The 19,158-nt window shown below is 39.9% G+C and overlaps 1 protein-coding gene across 1 annotated transcript; it reads right to left on the bottom strand.

Moving 5' to 3' along the window:
• Window positions 1–4,400: 4,400 nt before the first annotated feature.
• slc20a1b (solute carrier family 20 member 1b) lies at window positions 4,401–15,694 on the bottom strand. Its single transcript, XM_031742509.2, has 11 exons — window positions 15,378–15,694; window positions 13,607–14,316; window positions 13,257–13,397; window positions 11,327–11,412; window positions 10,960–11,056; window positions 7,520–7,639; window positions 6,052–6,309; window positions 5,287–5,917; window positions 5,007–5,192; window positions 4,792–4,876; window positions 4,401–4,587 (listed from the first exon to the last, which is right to left on the bottom strand). The coding sequence occupies exons 2-11, from the start codon at window positions 13,947–13,949 to the stop codon at window positions 4,432–4,434; spliced, it is 2,103 nt and encodes a 700-aa protein (XP_031598369.1). The 5' UTR covers window positions 13,950–14,316; window positions 15,378–15,694; the 3' UTR covers window positions 4,401–4,431.
• Window positions 15,695–19,158: the final 3,464 nt, after the last annotated feature.

The following is a 19,158-nucleotide window of genomic DNA, read 5'->3' as shown; positions in this document are numbered from 1 at the left end:
TCTTTCATTCTCAGAGGCCGCTCAGGATCACTCTGGTAAGCTCCAGTTAATTACATGACGAACACCTGAACTGACTGTTAAGTTAAACGCCTTCATCACCTGTTAACATGTTTCTGTCAGTGGAGGAGAGCGTGGACTCTCAGGATGCCAAGGCAGGTGTGTAAAAAAAAAAAAACCCATCAAAAGGCACATCAAGCAGGTGATTCTTCTTTACCTGAGGGTCAACAAGCAGTACTTAACTGTGAAATCCTCCTCCAGCAGAAGGTGGTGGAAATTCTGATGCTGCAGGTCAAGGAGGTAAGAGAGGATTTACTGTTCAATGGTGAGCCTGCGGGTGGCAGCAAAGCAGAGGGCAGACCTCCAGCTCAAAGCACAGTGACATGCAACACATAATTCAATCCCTGTCCCCTTTCACACAGAGGCAGAGTCTGAGTCCTCTGAGGACGCAGATGGTGAGTCTGTGACATATTTTTTTTTTAGGCAGTGTAATTTAAGCTCCTGTCCTTACACTAGTGTTAAAGTCTGCTTTTATTAATGTTGACAGGGCCACAAAGGCAGGGTAAGTGTTGTAAATCTTTATTACACCACAACAGTTTACACAAATACACTTTGAGCCTGGAGCTAATGAGTAGCTTGTGACTTTTCCACAAAGCCAAGACAATTTGTGCGCTTTTAGTGTCTTTTTAAAATGTATTTAAAGCTTGTTTAGAGGTAAATAAAAACAGGAAGTGTTTTTATTTGAATATTTTCCTAGAACACCACGAGGTTGTAACTGAGGCTGTGGCCAGTTTGGGTAAGATCAAAATGAAAACACTGAAAATTCATTTGAATTAAACACCCCGACTACCTTCAGTCAATCTCCAATCCTGCTTTTTCTCCTCTGTAGATGAAAACACTCAGGATTCAACCAAGGAGCAAGGTAACAGTGTGTAAAATGTTCCACAGATGCATCAATGAATCACACAAAACAGTGAAAGTATCCTGAGCTGTTTACTGTTTATCATGCAGTAAATTGAGCCTGACTCAAAGACTGTGATCAACATTCTTTTTTGTCTTTCGATTCAAAAGTACCTGCTGAGGCAAGATGTGGTAAACTGCTGTGTGCAACTTTAAATTTAAATTGCAGGTTGTGCAATAGAGTGGCGAGTGCAAAAACAAAGCCAGACAGAGCCAGTCTCAGCTGGATTTAAACAGTGTCACAAAAAAAAAAAAACCCAGCCCTCCAAAGATGTTTGTGTATCAACAGTTAAAAATGCCTCAAGTGCAATTACAAGTTTACAGCCTGGCAGCTTGGGGAAACTCTTTTTTAACAGTTTACAAAGTGTCTGAAGAGGTATGTGAGTCACAACAGAGACGGGTTTACTGCTCGACCTCAAAAATAAGATGCTAGGATTGTTTGTTTGAACAGAGTCCTCCTTGTATGTGATAAATCTGGGACAAGAATCCGGGCCACTCGGAGACGTCTGTCCCCAGACATCTGCTTATTGTGCTTGATTTATACTTGTGGTTATTTTAGGACCAAGGATGCATTGTCCCTGTCCTGAAAGTGTGCTAAAAGGACTGTTTTAAAATTGATCCCGTTATTTAGGTGTAAGGTTCTCTAATAAGGGTGATCTCTCCAGCCACTGGTCTGAAAAGACTGAGTGTAGTAGATGATGATGATTGGCATCCTCATGTCGAGAGGCCTGGAAAACTACTAAATTACGGTGTTTGCAGTGTAAAGCTGGCGTAAAGGAATCTCTTCTGTCTGTTCCTGTGTTGCAGATGCACTGGAGTGAGAGGGCACAGCAGCACGTGGATACCAGCACTGGCTCATCATGCAGTGTGCCAACTACCCCGAGCTTACAGTAAATTTTAAAAAAAAGGGACCCATCCTACCTGTCTGTATAACCTGTCTCCTTGTTTCCTGTTTCCTGCCCAACACAAAGTGCTTTTTAAGATTGCAGCTCAGAAAATGCTGCGTCATTTTACCTTCAGGCTGAAATTTGACTCCTTACTTGTACTTAACATGTGTCAAAATTCAGAGAGCCAACCACATACTAAAAGGACACATTGTATGTGATCATAAATAAAGAACAATGTACAAGAGTAGCTGCAGATAAATAAATATAACCTTTTAAAATGAAATGAGTGTAGACTTGTAGCTTTTCAGTATTTAGATTCAGTTTTTGTTTTTTCCAAGTTCAGTGTGAATAAGGGCTACAGCTCATGCCACAATGTCCTGTGACCTGATGTGTGAGCGATAAAATTAAGAATACATGCAGCAATCTCATCATCACTGAGGCGAAGGACTGGATCCAGATGGTCCAGGCCCTTAAATTTTTGGGGGGTTGAACATGGTCAGTTTATTGTAGGCCTCCCAACAGCTTATCAAGGTAAAAGAGAAAACGTATGGAATTAGAAATGCTGTTAATGGTGTTCGAAATGTGTTTGAAAACAAGACATGAAACAGATGATTGATAAAGTTAAAAGTACTACAAGTCCATACTGAAGGCCTTATATCAAAATTTGATATAAAAATGACAAAACAATGAGTAGAAAAATGAGTTTAAAGAAAAGTATGTGCAAAAGAGAATTCTAGAAAACATTAGTGCCAACAGCATTAATAAACAACATGCACACTATTAATTTAAGAGGTGTGCTCACCTGTCACAGGACAGCTGTTGGACAGGTTTCTGTTTATTTTGTGCAGAGAACGGCAGGAATGATTTCCTCAAGGATTCTCTACAGCAGTGCAGTTGTGTAAGAAGAATGAACCCTGCTGCCTCTGTAGTGCAGAATGGAGCAGGTTTGTTCAAACCTTCTGTCCCTCAGCGACTCAAATGCCCCCAGATTCTGGCCAACGTTTGGATTAGTTTGTTGATCCTACTAGCATCTCTGGCAGCAAAGTAAGTGGCACTCATTACCACAGCCTGGCAGATCTCTGACATCTTGCTGCATGCACCGGAAGCACCTAACCTCAAAAAATAGTGTGGAGCAGATATTTGTTTTGTGTTACCAATTGTCAAAATACTGTTAAAAAAAAAGAAAAGTTGGAGATATTATATTTTAAAGTGTTGAAGGCCTTCCAGAGACGTTTAAAAAAATTTAAAAAAAAAAAAAAAAAAAAAAAAAAAAAAAAAAATTCTGTACACAGATATCAGTAGCTGTATACTGTGTTTGTATTGATACACATTGCAGTAATGTCCCCTTCATTGTAGATCAAAGACAAATTCAACAAGTATTCTGTGTTTTTCGATTTTTATTTCCATTTTTCCATCCACAAATGTGGAGTAGTACATCTTGATATGCCTTAAAAAAAACAAAAACTCTTTGGTACCTAATGGAAAATAAAACAATTAAGGCAGCTACAGCATCTAGGTTGTGAAATGCATTCATTACTGCAGTCAATCACACAAACTTCCAGTTTTCAGGTTCCTGCTCCTCATCATGTATCATCCAGAGGAAGGGCGGGGCAACCTAGTTGTCCAGGCAAACTGAATAAAAGCATATCTTAATGCGGACTACAAAAACAAGGCTGAAGCCGACCTAGAGCGATTAACCATTAGGGACGATTAAATCAAGTTTTAACAGGAGACTTAAGGTAATGTTTGGGAACATGTTGTTGCACTAGCTGACGTTCAGCAATGATATTTCTCAACAGATCTTTTATTTCTGCACTGATCAAGAACAGAAAGTCCCAACCTGGAGACACAGAGCGATAACTCACCAACTACCAATTTGGGCTGTGCCATTTCTTACTAGTGTGATGACTTATAACAATTACGTAGTATTCCTCATAATGTTCAGCTGTAGTCATCCAGCACTGTAGGAAAACATGCTCAAACAGCTGAAAAACATTTTGATCTCTTACCCCCCACAGGGTCATAGTTTGTCAGCTGAAAGAAAACCGGCTGTAAACTCTACTCTAAAACGGCGAAACACTTCCACCTAAATACTGCCTTCTTATTTTTCTTGAATCAGTTTCCAGCAAGTGTGATGACTCGAGTGTTACATCTGTAATAGGCTAATACTGCAGTTTAAGTTGTTCATTCCTGCCTAATGTATAAAACAAAATGGCTGTATATAATGATCATACATAACCGCAAAGTAAAAAAAAACATGAATTATTACAAACAGTTGATTTAAGTTTAACTCTTTACAGAATGACGAGATATGAAAAAGAAAGCCAAAGAAATAAAAAGGTCGCAACTACAAGTTATGTGACCCAAATGGAACAGATAGCAAGTTATAGTCTGAAAATGATGCAGCCAAGAACCACAGGCACATGTCACCAAACCCTTTCTAACTTTTTTTTTCCTTTTTCGTACGAAGTTGTTGGCCAGAGGTAAGCGATATATTTTGGCCTTCAAACTTCACTCCTTTCTCTCCGAGTGCGCGTCGGAGCGTTTTTTTTTCCCTCCTCCCCATGCTTGGGGTGCAGCTGAATGCTCACAGAATGACGTGGACGAAGATAGCCATGATAGCAGCACTGATCAGACCAGAGATGGGAACCGTCACAAACCACGCCATGAAGATGTTCCTGAACAGACGCCAGTCTACTGCCTTCTTTGAGCGCAGCCATCCTACTGCCACCACAGAGCCCACCTATTTGAGATAAATAAATAACAGTCAAATGATCCTCCTCTAAATGATCTGTGTGCATCCATATGCCTGAGATTTTATTGAGGAGAAACTTGCTCCACATGTGGAACTTCTACCAGACTGTTTACTCAAGCCTCCCTCTTATGAAATAGTGTCTTCCCTCATCTCTCATTTGAGTTTCCAGACCACAGTGTTTGACCAGCTTACCTTGCAGTGGGTGGTGGAGACAGGCAGGCCAATGTTAGAAGCAACCACGACAGTCAAGGCTGAGGCCAGTTCGATGCTAAAACCACTGCAAGAGAAGAAAGAAAAAACTCATGTGGATGTGTCTGAGCAGCTCAAATATAAGGAGCAGTAATGTCTGGGGAAGATGTGGTTCTGGTGACTTAAGGAAACAACTTATGAACTGTCTGAGTCTTTACCTTGAGGGGGTGATGGGGGTGAGGTCTTTCCCCATTGTCTGAATCACCCGGCGACCCCATACCCAGAGTCCAGCGCAGATACCCACGCCACCATACAGCAGTAACCAAATGGGTGTAGGTTCATTTGAGACCACGCTGCTTGTTTTGTAAACCAACCACAGAGCTACCAAAGGTCCAATGGCATTACTGCAGAGTGGAGAAAATTTTTGTTTTTATTAACAATCTGGCAAAGAAACACAGGTCACCACACACTTGCCTGATACGATGTCATTAAACATACCTAACATCATTTCCTCCATGGGCAAAGGATCCAAAGCAGGCAGTAAGAATTTGAAGGAACTGGAACAAGACTGAGACTTCTGGTTTGTCTTTTTCAGGCCTTTCATCATCCAGGGAGCTCTGGCTGCTACCTGTATCCTTGATCTCCATTTCTAGCCTCACATCACCCTCTACCAGACCTTCAGGAGTTGTGTGCTCTGCCACAGCATTGCAGTAGCTGGTGTAGCTATCCATACGCAGTCGCTTTCTCTCCTGACTGCCTGATCCTGGAGCCTTGTTGCCATCCTCACAAGCACGGAAGTCCCCTTCTTTATGCTTGTCATGCATGCCAATGATGGTCATGGTGTAGGCGGTGTAGCTGTTGTTGCGCCGGATAGGTCTGTCGCCTCCCTCTCCCATGCAGTCGCTCATTTTGGCCAGGTGGAGCTTGTGCAGTAGGTCTTTGTAGAGGGCTGAGTCTGTGTGGACTGTGTGGTACGTGCTATAACCGTTACTTGGTGGCTGTGGAGGTCTGTTGTTGAACTGAACATGATTTTTGAATTGAACCTGATTTTGAGCATTTGTGGAGGCACCATTGCTTTGGGCTTGGTTACTAAAATGGACCTGACTGTTTGATTGAACCTGTGCGGGGGCTGCAGAAAAAAAAAAGAAATGTCATAAAATCATCTGCAAGTTAATCATAAAATTAATAATAAATATCTATAGCAACAGTCATTTTAAGATGACAAAGAGGCATTTAAAACGAATTCTGTTTTGGCATATTTACCATCATTTGAATTGCTGCAGTCTGTGTCATCAGAATCTCCGATGTCAAATGCCACCCTGTATTCCTTATTACTGTCGGCTTCATCAGAGTCTCCGATGTCGAAGGCCACCCTGCGCTCCTCAGGGGCAGGAAGAGGGTCAGCAGAGTTGTAATTGGCAGCTGGTGTGGTAGATGCCTGCTTCAGGATTGGACAGTGGGTTTCTTTAAGCTCCTTCTTTTCCATCAGAGGGCTTTCAGTGGGACTGGACTTGATATCTCCTATTAGGGCAGGAGTTGGATTGAGATATTATTTGGATCGCATCCAAACATATACTTAGCATAGCAGAGACATCCTAACACAGCATCTGTTTTTCCTTCAACTTCAGCTGTAGGGAGTCCAAGTGTTGCATAACCTTAAAGTCAGAAAACCCTTTGTACTGTAAATATAAAGCTCTCTGTGTCCAAGGGTGGACTCCGGTGTTCACAGGATCAGATTAACAGGATTACAAAGGACATATTCATATTACCACTATCATGTTGTCTTAAGAGAGACAATAAACTAAATGTCTGAGGCTCACATGACATTTGTTTGTAGCTTTAAAGTGAACTAGATACTCAGTGCCATTATTTTTTGTTCAATAAATCTAAGTGTGTCGTGGTGAGATTGCATCATCCAAACTGGTCATTGCTGGATCTGAAGCAATAGGTCCCCCTCAAACACACCTCCCAATGCACTGCAAATGCCACGTCAACACAAAGTCAGTGCAGGCTTATTTTTAGTCGAGGAGGTAAAGACCAATTAGTGAATCCTTATGACCCAATTAGTGAGCCTGTCTACTGAATCAAGGCAGATCATGCCTTGTCAGGTAAACCTGCTGCTCCATGAGAGAAGTGATGAATAAAGGATCTGTCAAATACATTTTTAAAAGGAGAACGAACCCTCTCTTCAAAAAAGTTATTACTAATTTTAGGAGAGACATTTCTTCCCATCAAATATGTCATTAATGAACCATTTAGAGTTCTATTAAGTAATAAAAGGCAATATTTGTTAACCTAAGTCATAGGTTGTATCAGACCGCTTTTCTGTAATCAACCCGAGAAGATAACTTATGCCTAGGAGAGACTAAACCTACGAGTCATTAAAATGCAGAAGAACTGCACTGGAGATAACAGAGTGAGCCAAAAATGCATTCATGAGGTTAAAATGAATGGTTATGTCTTAACACCAAATCACACTACTCTGGTTTTTAATTCTATAATCCTGGATTAAAGCAAAGACAAAGACAATATTTTCACATTATTTTCATTAGAGCAAATCCATTGTGAAAAATATATCCCTAAACTCCATTTGCTGGATTAATATAATCCCACACTCGATAGGTGGAGTTGCAGTGCAACGCTCCAGTCATGATTTGTCCAATGGCTTAAGTAAGGAAACTGAGTCACATGGAGTTGAACAGTGAGTCAGATTGTCAAAAATGGGACTTACGTTCAATCTTCTTCTTTAGGCGAGGGCAGACAATAAACCAAACCACAATGGAGGTCAGCAGACCACAGGCCAATGAGATGAGCAGGATGCCCCACCAAGGTATCAAGCCAAATCCCAGCACTGGAGGATCACCAAGTGCCACGCAGATATAAACAAAAGCAAATAAGAGAAAGGCACATTTAAAAAAAACAAAACAAAAACAACTAGGCAGCAGGAGGTACCTTTTCTAGCAGACCACACAAAGTAATACACCAAGATTAAAATATAATGTAGGACAGCAGTTTTATAAATATGTAAAAATATAAGCCACTCTAGAAGAGGTCCTATGAGGGCAATGAAGTCTCGCTTTCATTCATTAACGGCATTTATTTTTGAAAGTACTCAAGTACTCTAAAACAACTTCAGTGACCTTATAGCTACATTGTGCCACATAGTTAAAAATGGAAAGCATGTGTACCCCCAGACATGAACAGTTATGCAACACCAATGTCACCATGACCCTAAAGTGCCCAGCTAACAGTTACACAGAAACAATGAGTTCCTTAAAAGGAGACATAACTTGGGTAGCATAAAAGAAAAGCAAAAAGAAGGGGGGGGGTCGTTGTACTTGAGCACTTTGCTGTAAAAATGAAGGCACTGTCTTGCCAACACTGCAGCAAACCTGGTGCAGCACAAAGATGTAGCGCAATGCATGCTGGCAGAAAGTTACTATTTACATTTCCCTGGAGAAGCAGTTATCCATGTCATACACAAAGTCAGCAGTTTCATTGGGACAAAAACAAATTGTGGATAAAAATAAATTAAAAATAGAAATCTACCACCTTGTGTCAATGTCCGGACATGACCTTGGCCATAAACACCACACTTCCACTAAGATATGGATTGTTTAGGAAGTGTAAGAGAAGAAAAGGAAATGAGGGCCAAGGGGAGGTGATAAGTGTCTCAGTTACTGTGTTTGAGGGCACAGTCCACACAGTGCACTGAGTCACGCTGCAGCATGAGACTGCGGAGCACCTAACTCATGTTTATTTAGTTACGCAATGGAAGCTCACTCCCTTTGAGACAGGAGAGGCATAAGAGTCACTGTCCACTTTTTCCTTAACAGTTAAGTCTTGTCTAGGACTGAGTACACTGACTCACTACTAGAGACATCCAAACACACGTGGTACTGCCATGCATTATTAAACAGGAACTCATCTGATATCAAACAGGATTTTTAAAACTACAGAATAAAGAGGGAAATTATCCACTTGGACGGTAATTTAGAAAAGAAAAAAAAAAAGAAAGAAAAAAAAGTAGCATGATTAAAAAGCTGGGCTGCATTTTATAGTCTGATTAACACTCCTACAGAAAGAAGTGACTTGATACCACAAGCATGCAGTGGGATGACTGAAAGTGGACAGTAAATGAAATTTAACCACAGCTGTGTTCCAAAACCCTTGCAGAAACCTATATTCCATGGCCTGCATTACACAACAACAAGGTTTGTTTGTTTTTTTCCCCCCTCCCAGTACTGTACATGCAGTTAACCACCAACCTCAATTACAATGACAGTTAAAGGAGGAGTTTCAGTCACTTGGCAAGAACCCTTTTGGTTATCTGTCCTTAGGACACTAAGGACTAATGACATTTTTAACTCCTCACAATGAATTAAAATCTGTTACACAAGCGTTGACTATAGCAATCGCTTAAAAGTGGTTTCAGGATCATGGCTCAGGTTAAAACAAGTCATCCGTGCTGTGATGCCGATTGTTTAGTGCCCCCATGGTAACTAAACCCACTGACTGTTTTTCGGTGGGTTATCGAGGCAGAAAATTTGTGCCCTGCTAAACAGATGGAAGTTTATCAATTGAGGTTGGTATGAGGGGCCAGGATGTCCTGTCACTCTGACACTTTGAATACATAAAAAAAAAAAAAAAAAAAAAAAAAAAAAAGGAAAAACAAACAAACAGAAGCGCCACGGTCCAGTTTAGACTTTTGTATAGAGCAGGTGTGAACAATTGAGTGACGTGCAGGAACGAGGACAAAATTTAGGGCAGATTCAGCAGACGTCATAAACAGGGAATTGCGTTCAGCATCTGTGCTCAGAAGGCTTAACGGTACTTTACCTGAACTTCATTTGTCTTCATGACTGAGTGGCATGAAATATGGCTTTTAGGGTATTTTTCCCCTTTTAGAATGTATGGGGCTGCAATGCAGTGACAGCAGCTGAATGATTTATGAAGGAATGAAGTCACACTGAGCCTCATCTGTACAGGACAGTCAGCTGACCCTTAAATTCTCTGGCCCAAATGCTGACTTGAGGTCTCTGGCACTGGTGTTTATATTGAGTATAGGAATGTGCTGTGGGATGTCTGGTATCCAACTTCACCACTATGCTAACATGAAGATCAGGGAATGTCACAGGAAACCAAACACACTGGACTCAGTTAGCTGCAGATACTGTTGCTGCATTCATCAGCAATAATGCGCCGCTGTCGTCCTGGGTGCCAGAGCAGTATAGTAACCAAAACCAAGCCTCAACTATAGGTCTGAAAACCTAAATGTTTTGGGGGGGGGTTAAATTATAATGCAGTGATGAATTTGTGTTACTGGGCCACTGACAAACAACTGAGGAGAGTAGAGTAGAAAACCTGGTCTACTTTACTTTTACAATAAGCCCAAGTTTATATTATAACCTCTGTCTTTGTGTGCAACATGTGGAGTATATGAATGCTAGTTTGTCTTGTGAATATATTTAAAAACAAAATCAAGCATAATCTAGAGACATTACAGAAATTGCAGCTGGCAATTTCACGTGTGGTGAACTTGATATGACTGTACTGTTGTGCCTGACTAACCAGGGGTTTACTGTCTATGTGAGAAGTGCAAGTGTTCTCTTCTTAGTGTGCTGATGTGCATTCACACATCAGCTCACCAGATCTGGTCAAACTCTGGCCTGTAGCCGTCATTTAAATGGCCCAGGCCAGCTAAGATCTTGAACTGTTAGGCCCTGCAGAGAGAAGAAAACAAAAGGAGCGAAAATGGCTCATTTAATAAAGAGTTTCTGGTAAACCAAAAACCAGCAAATATTAAGAGCATTGCCACACAGATTCAGAGCAATAATACAACTACTAGCAGCAGACAACTTTGACAGCACACTCTTTACTTCTCTTTTCCTCCTGCATGCCTGAAGTGATGTCAGGAGTTAAATGAAATCTTATTTCCATCTCCCTGTTGTGCTCCACTCTAAAACTTCATGCCAGCTATGACCCACATAGAACCACAAAGCAAGAGAGCTTCAAAAAAACATGTTAAAATAAACACGGCTTCTGTGAAAATGGTAAACAGTCTGGTTCAGGCTGGAATATGTGTGGGCATCCGGCTGTCTGAGGGAGCAGCTTATTTTAAGCTGTGGCTGTGGGCAGGCATGCAGAGCAAAATGAAACAATGATACTCACCCGGAGCACCAGTGAACATGATGGAGAACAAGTTGATCACCATTGTCATCGCATAGAAGACAGGCAGGGCCTTCAATCCATTGGGTACTGGGTCTTCCTACAGGAAGAAAATAGAATGTTCAGAAATCCAAATTGCCTCAGGTTACATTTCAAGGCACAACAAACACAGTGGAAATCTGAACCATGTGTTCCTATAACGAACTGCTTCAAAGCACGGTAGCTTATTTCCTGCCATGTAATAAACATTTTCCCCAATTGCATTTTGGGTGTGGACCATTACAGTGTTGAAACAGCCTTAAACCACAACTTCAGTCTTCTAGTGTTACATAAACCAAGCGTATCCACAATCTGATAAAAGGAGACTTACTTTCTGTAAGATGAATCTGCGCACAAAATAGAAGACAATGGCTGACATTATTCCAGACAACAGGGGACTCAGGAACCAGGAAGCAACTGTACAAAAAAAATAATAAAAAAATAAAAAAATAAATAGATAAATAAATCCAAACACAAATAGGAGCATTACAAAGCAGTGGAAAAGTAATGAGAGAATTTGTCAAAGAACAGTAGAAAAAAAATATCCTAAATTCCTTTAACTCTTAGTATACATAGAGCTGGGCGATAAAACGATAACGATATGTATTATGAAATAACTTTTTTCTCGATAGAAAAATTAAACTATTGCCATAGGCCTCATCTCTCTTGTCCTCTTAAAAAAAAAAAAAAAAAAAAAAAAGACAGCCAATCCAAATTAAGTAGCGCAGAGCCATAGCGTCACGTCACGACTTGTTACGTAACAAGTGCCAAGGCGCGCGTGTATTTGTTTTGCAGCCGTGCAGCCGGGTAATGAAGGAAAGGAGTTTGCCGACTAGAGAAAAATCAACCGAGAGCGTGAGCGAAGGTTACCAAGAAAAACAGATGATGGTTCCAATGCCGGAGAGCTTGTCGAAAAGGGCCACAAAGTTCCCTAGTGTGAAGGTATTTCGGCTATTTCAAGTCTGACAAAAACAGTAGCGTACTATAAATTGTGCCGAAAGCAAGTCTGGAAATACAATAAAGCGGTGCATGCTAATCTCTGAAAAGCGCTAATGTCATTTGGCTTTTGTCAGACTAAAGTAACTGTTAAAACTGTTTGAAAAGCTAAGCTATACAACAATGATTGAGAATTTCCTTTTAGTTCTCTGTTTATTTGATATTGACAAAAGTTAGTCAATTTTGTCTGTTCTTCTGTAAAACGACCTAAGATTTATTTTTAAATTAATATTTTGTTTCTAAGTGGAATTGACAATTTAGTTTTGTCTGTTTTGTTTGTTCTATTTTGAAACTCAAACGCTTTAGTGGCTGCCTTTTGTGTAAATATTTGCCTTTATTTATCTGAAACTGAAGCCTCATGTTCCTTAAGTACATCTACCCTGTTGAACTTATTATGGGAAATAAATATTTTAATTAAAACAAGCTGCTAATTATTTCACATTTTACTTGTGAGCAACGGCACATTTAAATCTTACAAATATAGTTATTTGGCTGATATCGTGATATATATCGTTAAATAAATGGAAAAAAACATATCGCGATATGAAAAAAATCTTATATCGCCCAGCTCTAACTATACAGCTTATTTTAATGAAGAATGCTTTTATTTAAATAGAGTTAAATGAGCATGATTCATAGAAACCCTGCTCTTTGAAGAGTCTATTAAATTTAACACCTGTTAGGTCTTGACAGTCTAAAATATCACACAGGCAGTCAACATGGCTCATTTTTCAGTCAATAACAGTTCTGAGTGTGTGAAACTCTGGACTCCTGCCATCTTATTAGTGAATTATTTTTGGTTGTGTTACAATGTGGTTTATCCCAAATAAACAGTTTGATGGAACCCAAAGGGAGAAGGAAGAAAGAAAGACACCCACCCCACCCCAAAGGCAACAAATGTGACAATGAAACTGAACTTTAGACCAACCCTTTACAACTGCCTATTGTTCTCCAAGTCATCATATGACCTTATCAAATATCACTCTTTATTTGTACTGCCTCCTCCCAAAGTCCAACACAAAGTGGTTGAAATCACTATTGATTTGTACAATTAATGCTTCCCATGTCTGAATGTGGATTTAGCTGAAACGCTGGACCTGCCATTAATGAACATACTTGATTACTGACCTGGATTTGGGATGGTATTATCACACTGTATTAAGAGTCCTCACACACCGGCATTAATAAAATATACTTAAAATGCCTGTGATGAAATTCAGCTAACCATTAAAGTGAATTCCTATGTCACTTGATTGGTTACGTACCAATACGTAGGAGTTGAAGCCACTTGACGCCCTGCTGGCCTCTGGCAACCAGCGAGTAGCCGATAGTAGCACCAACAATGCAATGTGTTCCAGAGATGGGGAGCTTAAGGAAGGAAGCAGCCAGCTGCCACACAGCAGAACCTAACCAGGATAAATTCATGAAATCAGTTGTATGGTGTCATAATTTCAGCTTTTATACAGTTAAGACTGGTACCAAAAGTATTCAACGACCAGATTCACCACTACTCCAATGCATTTTGACATCTTTAATTTCTACATGCAATACTCTGTCCACAGGGTTCATTGACTGAGAGTTCAAATTACATGAAAGATAAGCTGCAGATACTCACCAACCATTGCACTGACAGATCCAGCCATCAACACATGTTCAGAGCCGTTGTACATGCCCACATCAATGATTCCCGTGCGAATAGTTTCACTCACTTTGGCCCCAAGAAGCACAGACCCCAAGGTCTCAAACACTGTCGCTAGAATACATGCCTGACGCAAAGTGACCACTCCAGAGCCCACGGCTGTACCAAACGAGTTAGCAACATCATTGGCACCGACGGAAAAGGCTAAGATGAAGGCAATGATAAAGCCAACAACCAGCAACCACACATACTCAGTCAGAGGTGTGTAGGTTACTATGGTAGTCGCCAGCGTTATTGCAGTTGCAGTTGTTGAAAACATTTTTTGTAAGTTTTAAAGGAACTGATTCACAATCTTAAAGGAACAAATGCCTGACAAAATAGGTTTTTATATAAATCTAAACAGCAGCTAGTAAAATAAAGAGGTAAATAGAGGTAAATAAATAATTAGCTTTATTTTTAGGCCCACCTGTCTTAACAGAATTTGTGGGATTCAGCAGTGCAAACTTGTAATGGGTTTATCTGGATCTAACCAGAAAACAATTAAAGTAAACTAGAGGTACAGTGAAAAACTACTGCTATCCTAAAATTTTGCTGGATCTGTTATTGTTCTTTGGGTGCCGAGAGATTAAGCAGAACGAAAAGCCAGCCATTGTGCCACTGTGACTGCAGATGAGCAAGGGTACATCCTGAAAAGACAACACACACACACACACACGGAGGATTCTTTAATAACACTAACGTGAAAATATAGGCAACAACGCTTTTACATAAGGAATAAGCCTTTACATCACGAATAAGATAAACGAGTAGAAAACGGGCAGTAACTGTGGACCGGAAGAAGGACCTCTGGTTGCTGCCCTTCCTTAAAACGGAAGCCATTTTTAGTAAATGGCGCATGAAAGACCGCAACTGTATTACACCAATGTCCTTTATTTTGACCCAGGATATTCGCATTTAAAATGTTAATTGCTGTACGGTGGATGATAAGCGACCATGATGGGAAGCTCGAGATACGTTAAGCAGTTTTATGTGGGAGACATTTTAACTTTCCCTACTCGCACACGTGTCGTCATTCATTCACGCAACACGAGCGCCGTCTGTTCGTACAGCTTCACGCTCTGTGCTACAGAAGTGGCTGGACCAATCTTAAAAAACAAAACAAAAAAACGTTTGGACCGATCTCAAATTTGGCGTTTTAATCCACCATAATAGTGGCTGCGTCCATAAACAGCGTTTTACTAGTGTTTGACGTGTTTATTTTCCGTAACAGGGGGACGCAACCGGATATGACTCAGTTTAGGGAACACAACTCAATGCGGCACCGGTTCGTTGTGTCGCGTGTGTCGACCCGGTTTAAAGGTCTATAAAAAGTGCGAACCAGATAGATAGTTCTTGCTGCATTAATTCGCTTAGCGTTAACATTAAGAATAGCAATTACATCGGCGTTATACACTGATACGAACTTAACATTGTATGGGCCAACTGCTAACGGACTCCCACACTTAACAGTCTTAATCAATTCAAAGTCAAAGAAAGTATTTGATCCACATTAAATTTATTTTTTTCTACTGAGTAAAAACGCTAGCCACCATCTGGATCGAATGTATAATACAATGGCTAGGGTTAGCACCAGCGCGCACTTTGACGTACGCCTTAATTACAATAAAGCCTTAGTTACAAAATTCGTAAAATGAACGACTATGAGCTTTTTATTAAAAAGGTACAAAATGTTAAATATAAAACTTACCACACGCTGCAGTTGTCAGTCCCGTAGTGCTCACTAGCCGTTAAGCTAATTAGCGCGCGCACACAGACGTTAAGACAGCGCGGGCGGGATAAAGAAAAACTTAAACGGATTATGAAATGTAACCCGTTCAAAAAACCTGCCCTTAATTTAAAAAAAATAAAATAAAATAACGTGACTACAGAAAAATGATACTTGCGACAAAGTGAGTCGATATGGAGAGAAAAAACCGCCTTATGGAATCGAGAAACTTCTCAGTTTGAATGAATGCCTGACAGACTCCAGAGGAACTCGCTTATACCGGTAAACAGAGATGGGGGTGGCTTCTCTTTTATTGGATCTGTTGTACAAGCCCCACCCGCCAACTGGGCGGGAGTAACTTCCTGTTTTCACGTGAAGGGTGCGTGGTCGTGCTTGCTCGTGTGTGCCCACTGGGAGCTTCCCCCCTCATTGTGAAATCTTATTTAATAAATTTGCAGTTCGCGCCATTGTCTTACTGTCTGGTGACCTGACTACCGACAAACACATAAAAAACTGTTAGATTCCGCCACAAAAAAATTGTTGCACGTTTAGGTGCTCTTCAGAAGAAATAATTTTATGAAAAGAACGAAAAAACTGCGCGTTCTCACGGGGAAATATAGCATACATAGACATAAACCATAATCGTCTATTTCAGAGAAGCTGTCACCTGGAAACTGCATGAAAACAGTCAGTGGTGTTGACGTTAACCGCACTACAGAAGACTTGCCGCTCATTGAAGTGCATTGTCCGGAAATAACATTCACAGTCAACAAAAGTCATTTTCTCTGGTCGCTCTTCTTTTATTATGTTTATCAAGAGAGACGTGATATCCTGGACAGAAGTGTTCAAAAAGCATGACAAAACATGTTGTGCGCTGAGATGCGATAGGTTTATAGTAATTTAGGCAAATAATCTATAGCCTACTAGTATGACAAAGAGTAGGGATTGGATTATACACGTTACAGTAAACAATGTAGTAAACAGCGTAAGTTTATAAAATATACATACATTATTTTATTATACGATGGCCTTGTTAATGTCTTTATTGTCTCTGGCTCTGTGACGTCACTTCTTTGAGGCGCATGGAAATTTTCAACGGCTCCAGTAATTACGATTGCTGTCGGTGAGCTTAAAGGCAGCATTACTGCAAGGTATAGGAGAGGCGACGTCAAAACACAAGTTTCAAGAATTCCTACCATAACCTCTAACGACATAATTTGCGCCTTCTCTAACTCCCACCTCAGCCCAGAAAGCCTCCTTGTTTACTCCCAGAGGCTGGAGACACAGAAATGTGACCTGGCCGTGGCCGTATAGAGGAACTGCCAATGTCAGAATATTTAGAGTTTGTTTAATTGCTTCAACTCAAGGAAATCAATATGGTATACAAACCAGATTCAGAATTGCTCATCCTGAGGTTATAGTTAAACTTATGAGGTCTAAACCACTATTAGTACTGACAAGTAATTATAACCCCACCCTCTTTGGCAGGACTTGGGAGAACAATTTTCAAAATTCAAAAAAAATTATATTATTATAACACAGGTTTAGGGTTAGACCTCAGAAGATTTTCAGGCTACTTTCTGTTCACAAAAGTCAGAGTCACAGAGGAGCACCTGATGGGATAAAATAACCACTTTCATTTGACTACATATGCAAATTGTAGCCAGTCTGATACCTAAAGCAGAAACAAATGGTTGTGTTGAATTCTTCTTTTTTTTAGTTTTAAAGATAAGTTAGGCTAAACAACAGGTTCTGAAAAAAACATCTAGCCTGGCCTATTGATACTGAAGTCCACAGCTTTCATGAGTGACAAACACGTGACTTTAAAGAAGTGAGCAAGCTGAGCCTTACAAAAAAAAGAGAGCTGCTGTATTAGTACGGTATTTTATCACCCTGCCCTGTTTATTGCTTTCAAAGGTCTTAGGCTACATAGAATAACTGAATGAAAATCTAATGAATGGTGGAAGGTTAGTTAGACAAAGAAAAACAAAGTTGGGTAGCATTGCCTCACTGGGAGGTCAAAGAACTTTTTTCTTGGTTATAGGCCTGAAAAAAATTCTCTCTGCTCCTGATGTAGCTAGTTTCATCTCGACCTTTAACTTTAAACAGGTAATTCACATTAACCTGTACTGAAACATTACACTCTGCTTGGTTAAACAGCGCCATCTGGAGTACATTATTATATATAAACAACCCTGGGCCAAGGCTTCCTTGTAGCAAGAGCAGCTCCCAGTGATCAAATTCTTAGAAATGTTTTCACCTTAAAGTTAGGACTGTTCACAAAGCACAGCCCATAGCTCCTCAGCTGAAAACTTGTTAGGCGAGGGGAAGAGGACCTTTAAGAGTCTTAAAAGCTTTAGAAACAATAAAGTCGTAAAACCCATTGACATGCAGGTTAATTAATTATTTTAAGTTTGTCAGGGAACACCATCAGTGTGATGCACAAAAGAGCCAAAAAACAATCTGAATGGACATGCTGTTATATTGATATCAAGGTATGCTGACATCAGCTGAATAGCTTGCAAGAAAGAGTCTGCTGTAAAGATAGAAGGCAGGCCTCACCATTTATACAGTGTCTTATGGGAACTGGAGGAATTTCTGCATTTATTGAAGCATCACACATTTTGAGCATGCAGAAGAGTCATCTGTGGGCTTGAGTAACCTACAAAGAGGAGGGAGAAACAAAGGATGAATAAAACACGTCTTAAAACCCATTTTTACTCCTTGGCATATGACACTGTATGACCCTGATTTTATTGATTTCATTGTTTTTAATCTATTGTGCTCATTTTATTGTTTTTAATTCTAATGATCATTTTATACTTTTTTATTTTGCGCTATTTGTGCTCATTTTATTATTTGTTGTCACTCTTATTTTTTTTATTTTGGGTAAATCTTTTTTTTTTTTTTTTTTTTTAACTTATTCATGTATCATTTTTGGCATGCCAAGTGTACAGCACTTTGTGTTCAGCTGTGTTGTTCTGAAAGTGCTATATAAATAAATTGCTTGCTAGCTAACAGCGAGCTAATTAAAAGCAGCAGGTTAGATTCCTGGAGCACTTTCACAGTTTCACGGTGTGCTTAGTGTTACTGATAAAAGCTGAACATTTTCTCTGTTAATTTCAAAGACACAAATATTAGCAGTAAATATAACTATCAAAAAATTAAATCAAACAAGAAACAGCACATTTAGGCCTGTTTTTCCAAACATTTCATCAGCCTGTGGATGTTTTTAAAATAATTTACACATTATTTATAACTACACCATGTCTAAACCATAAATTAATAAAATCTACTATCATCTGCTTCTGGTTGTTTCAGAACCAAATACTTATTGTTCCTGCTCTAAAACTATGGTCAAATCTGTATTTCAAAACTAATCTATTACTATTTATGGTTTGTGTTTGTGGTGCACTGGTAAAGGCATCAATAGACAGGTCAAATTCAATAGAGGAAATTCTTTAGGCTCTGATGTAAAGAAAGAACCAACCAGCATTAGTAAATTCTGACGTTTAGGGGATAGAGTCTCACATGTTGTTTTTATCACTACCTGTACCCATGCAAATCATATATATATATAACCTTAGAGACATGACGCGTATCTAGAACTGTCAGGGTATGAAGCTTGTAGTGGCGATACTTCTATCTTTCCAAGAATCGCAGATGCAATGAAGTGATAAAACAAACTAAACATGGAGACCAGCATCATTCCGCAGTGAACCACACCTTAAAACAGGGACAACCTGTCTGTACTACCTGTGTG

Source organism: Oreochromis aureus, linkage group 7, assembly GCF_013358895.1.
Source record: "Oreochromis aureus strain Israel breed Guangdong linkage group 7, ZZ_aureus, whole genome shotgun sequence".
Taxonomy (NCBI): domain Eukaryota; kingdom Metazoa; phylum Chordata; class Actinopteri; order Cichliformes; family Cichlidae; genus Oreochromis; species Oreochromis aureus.
This window is presented reverse-complemented; position numbering and strand designations above follow the sequence as displayed.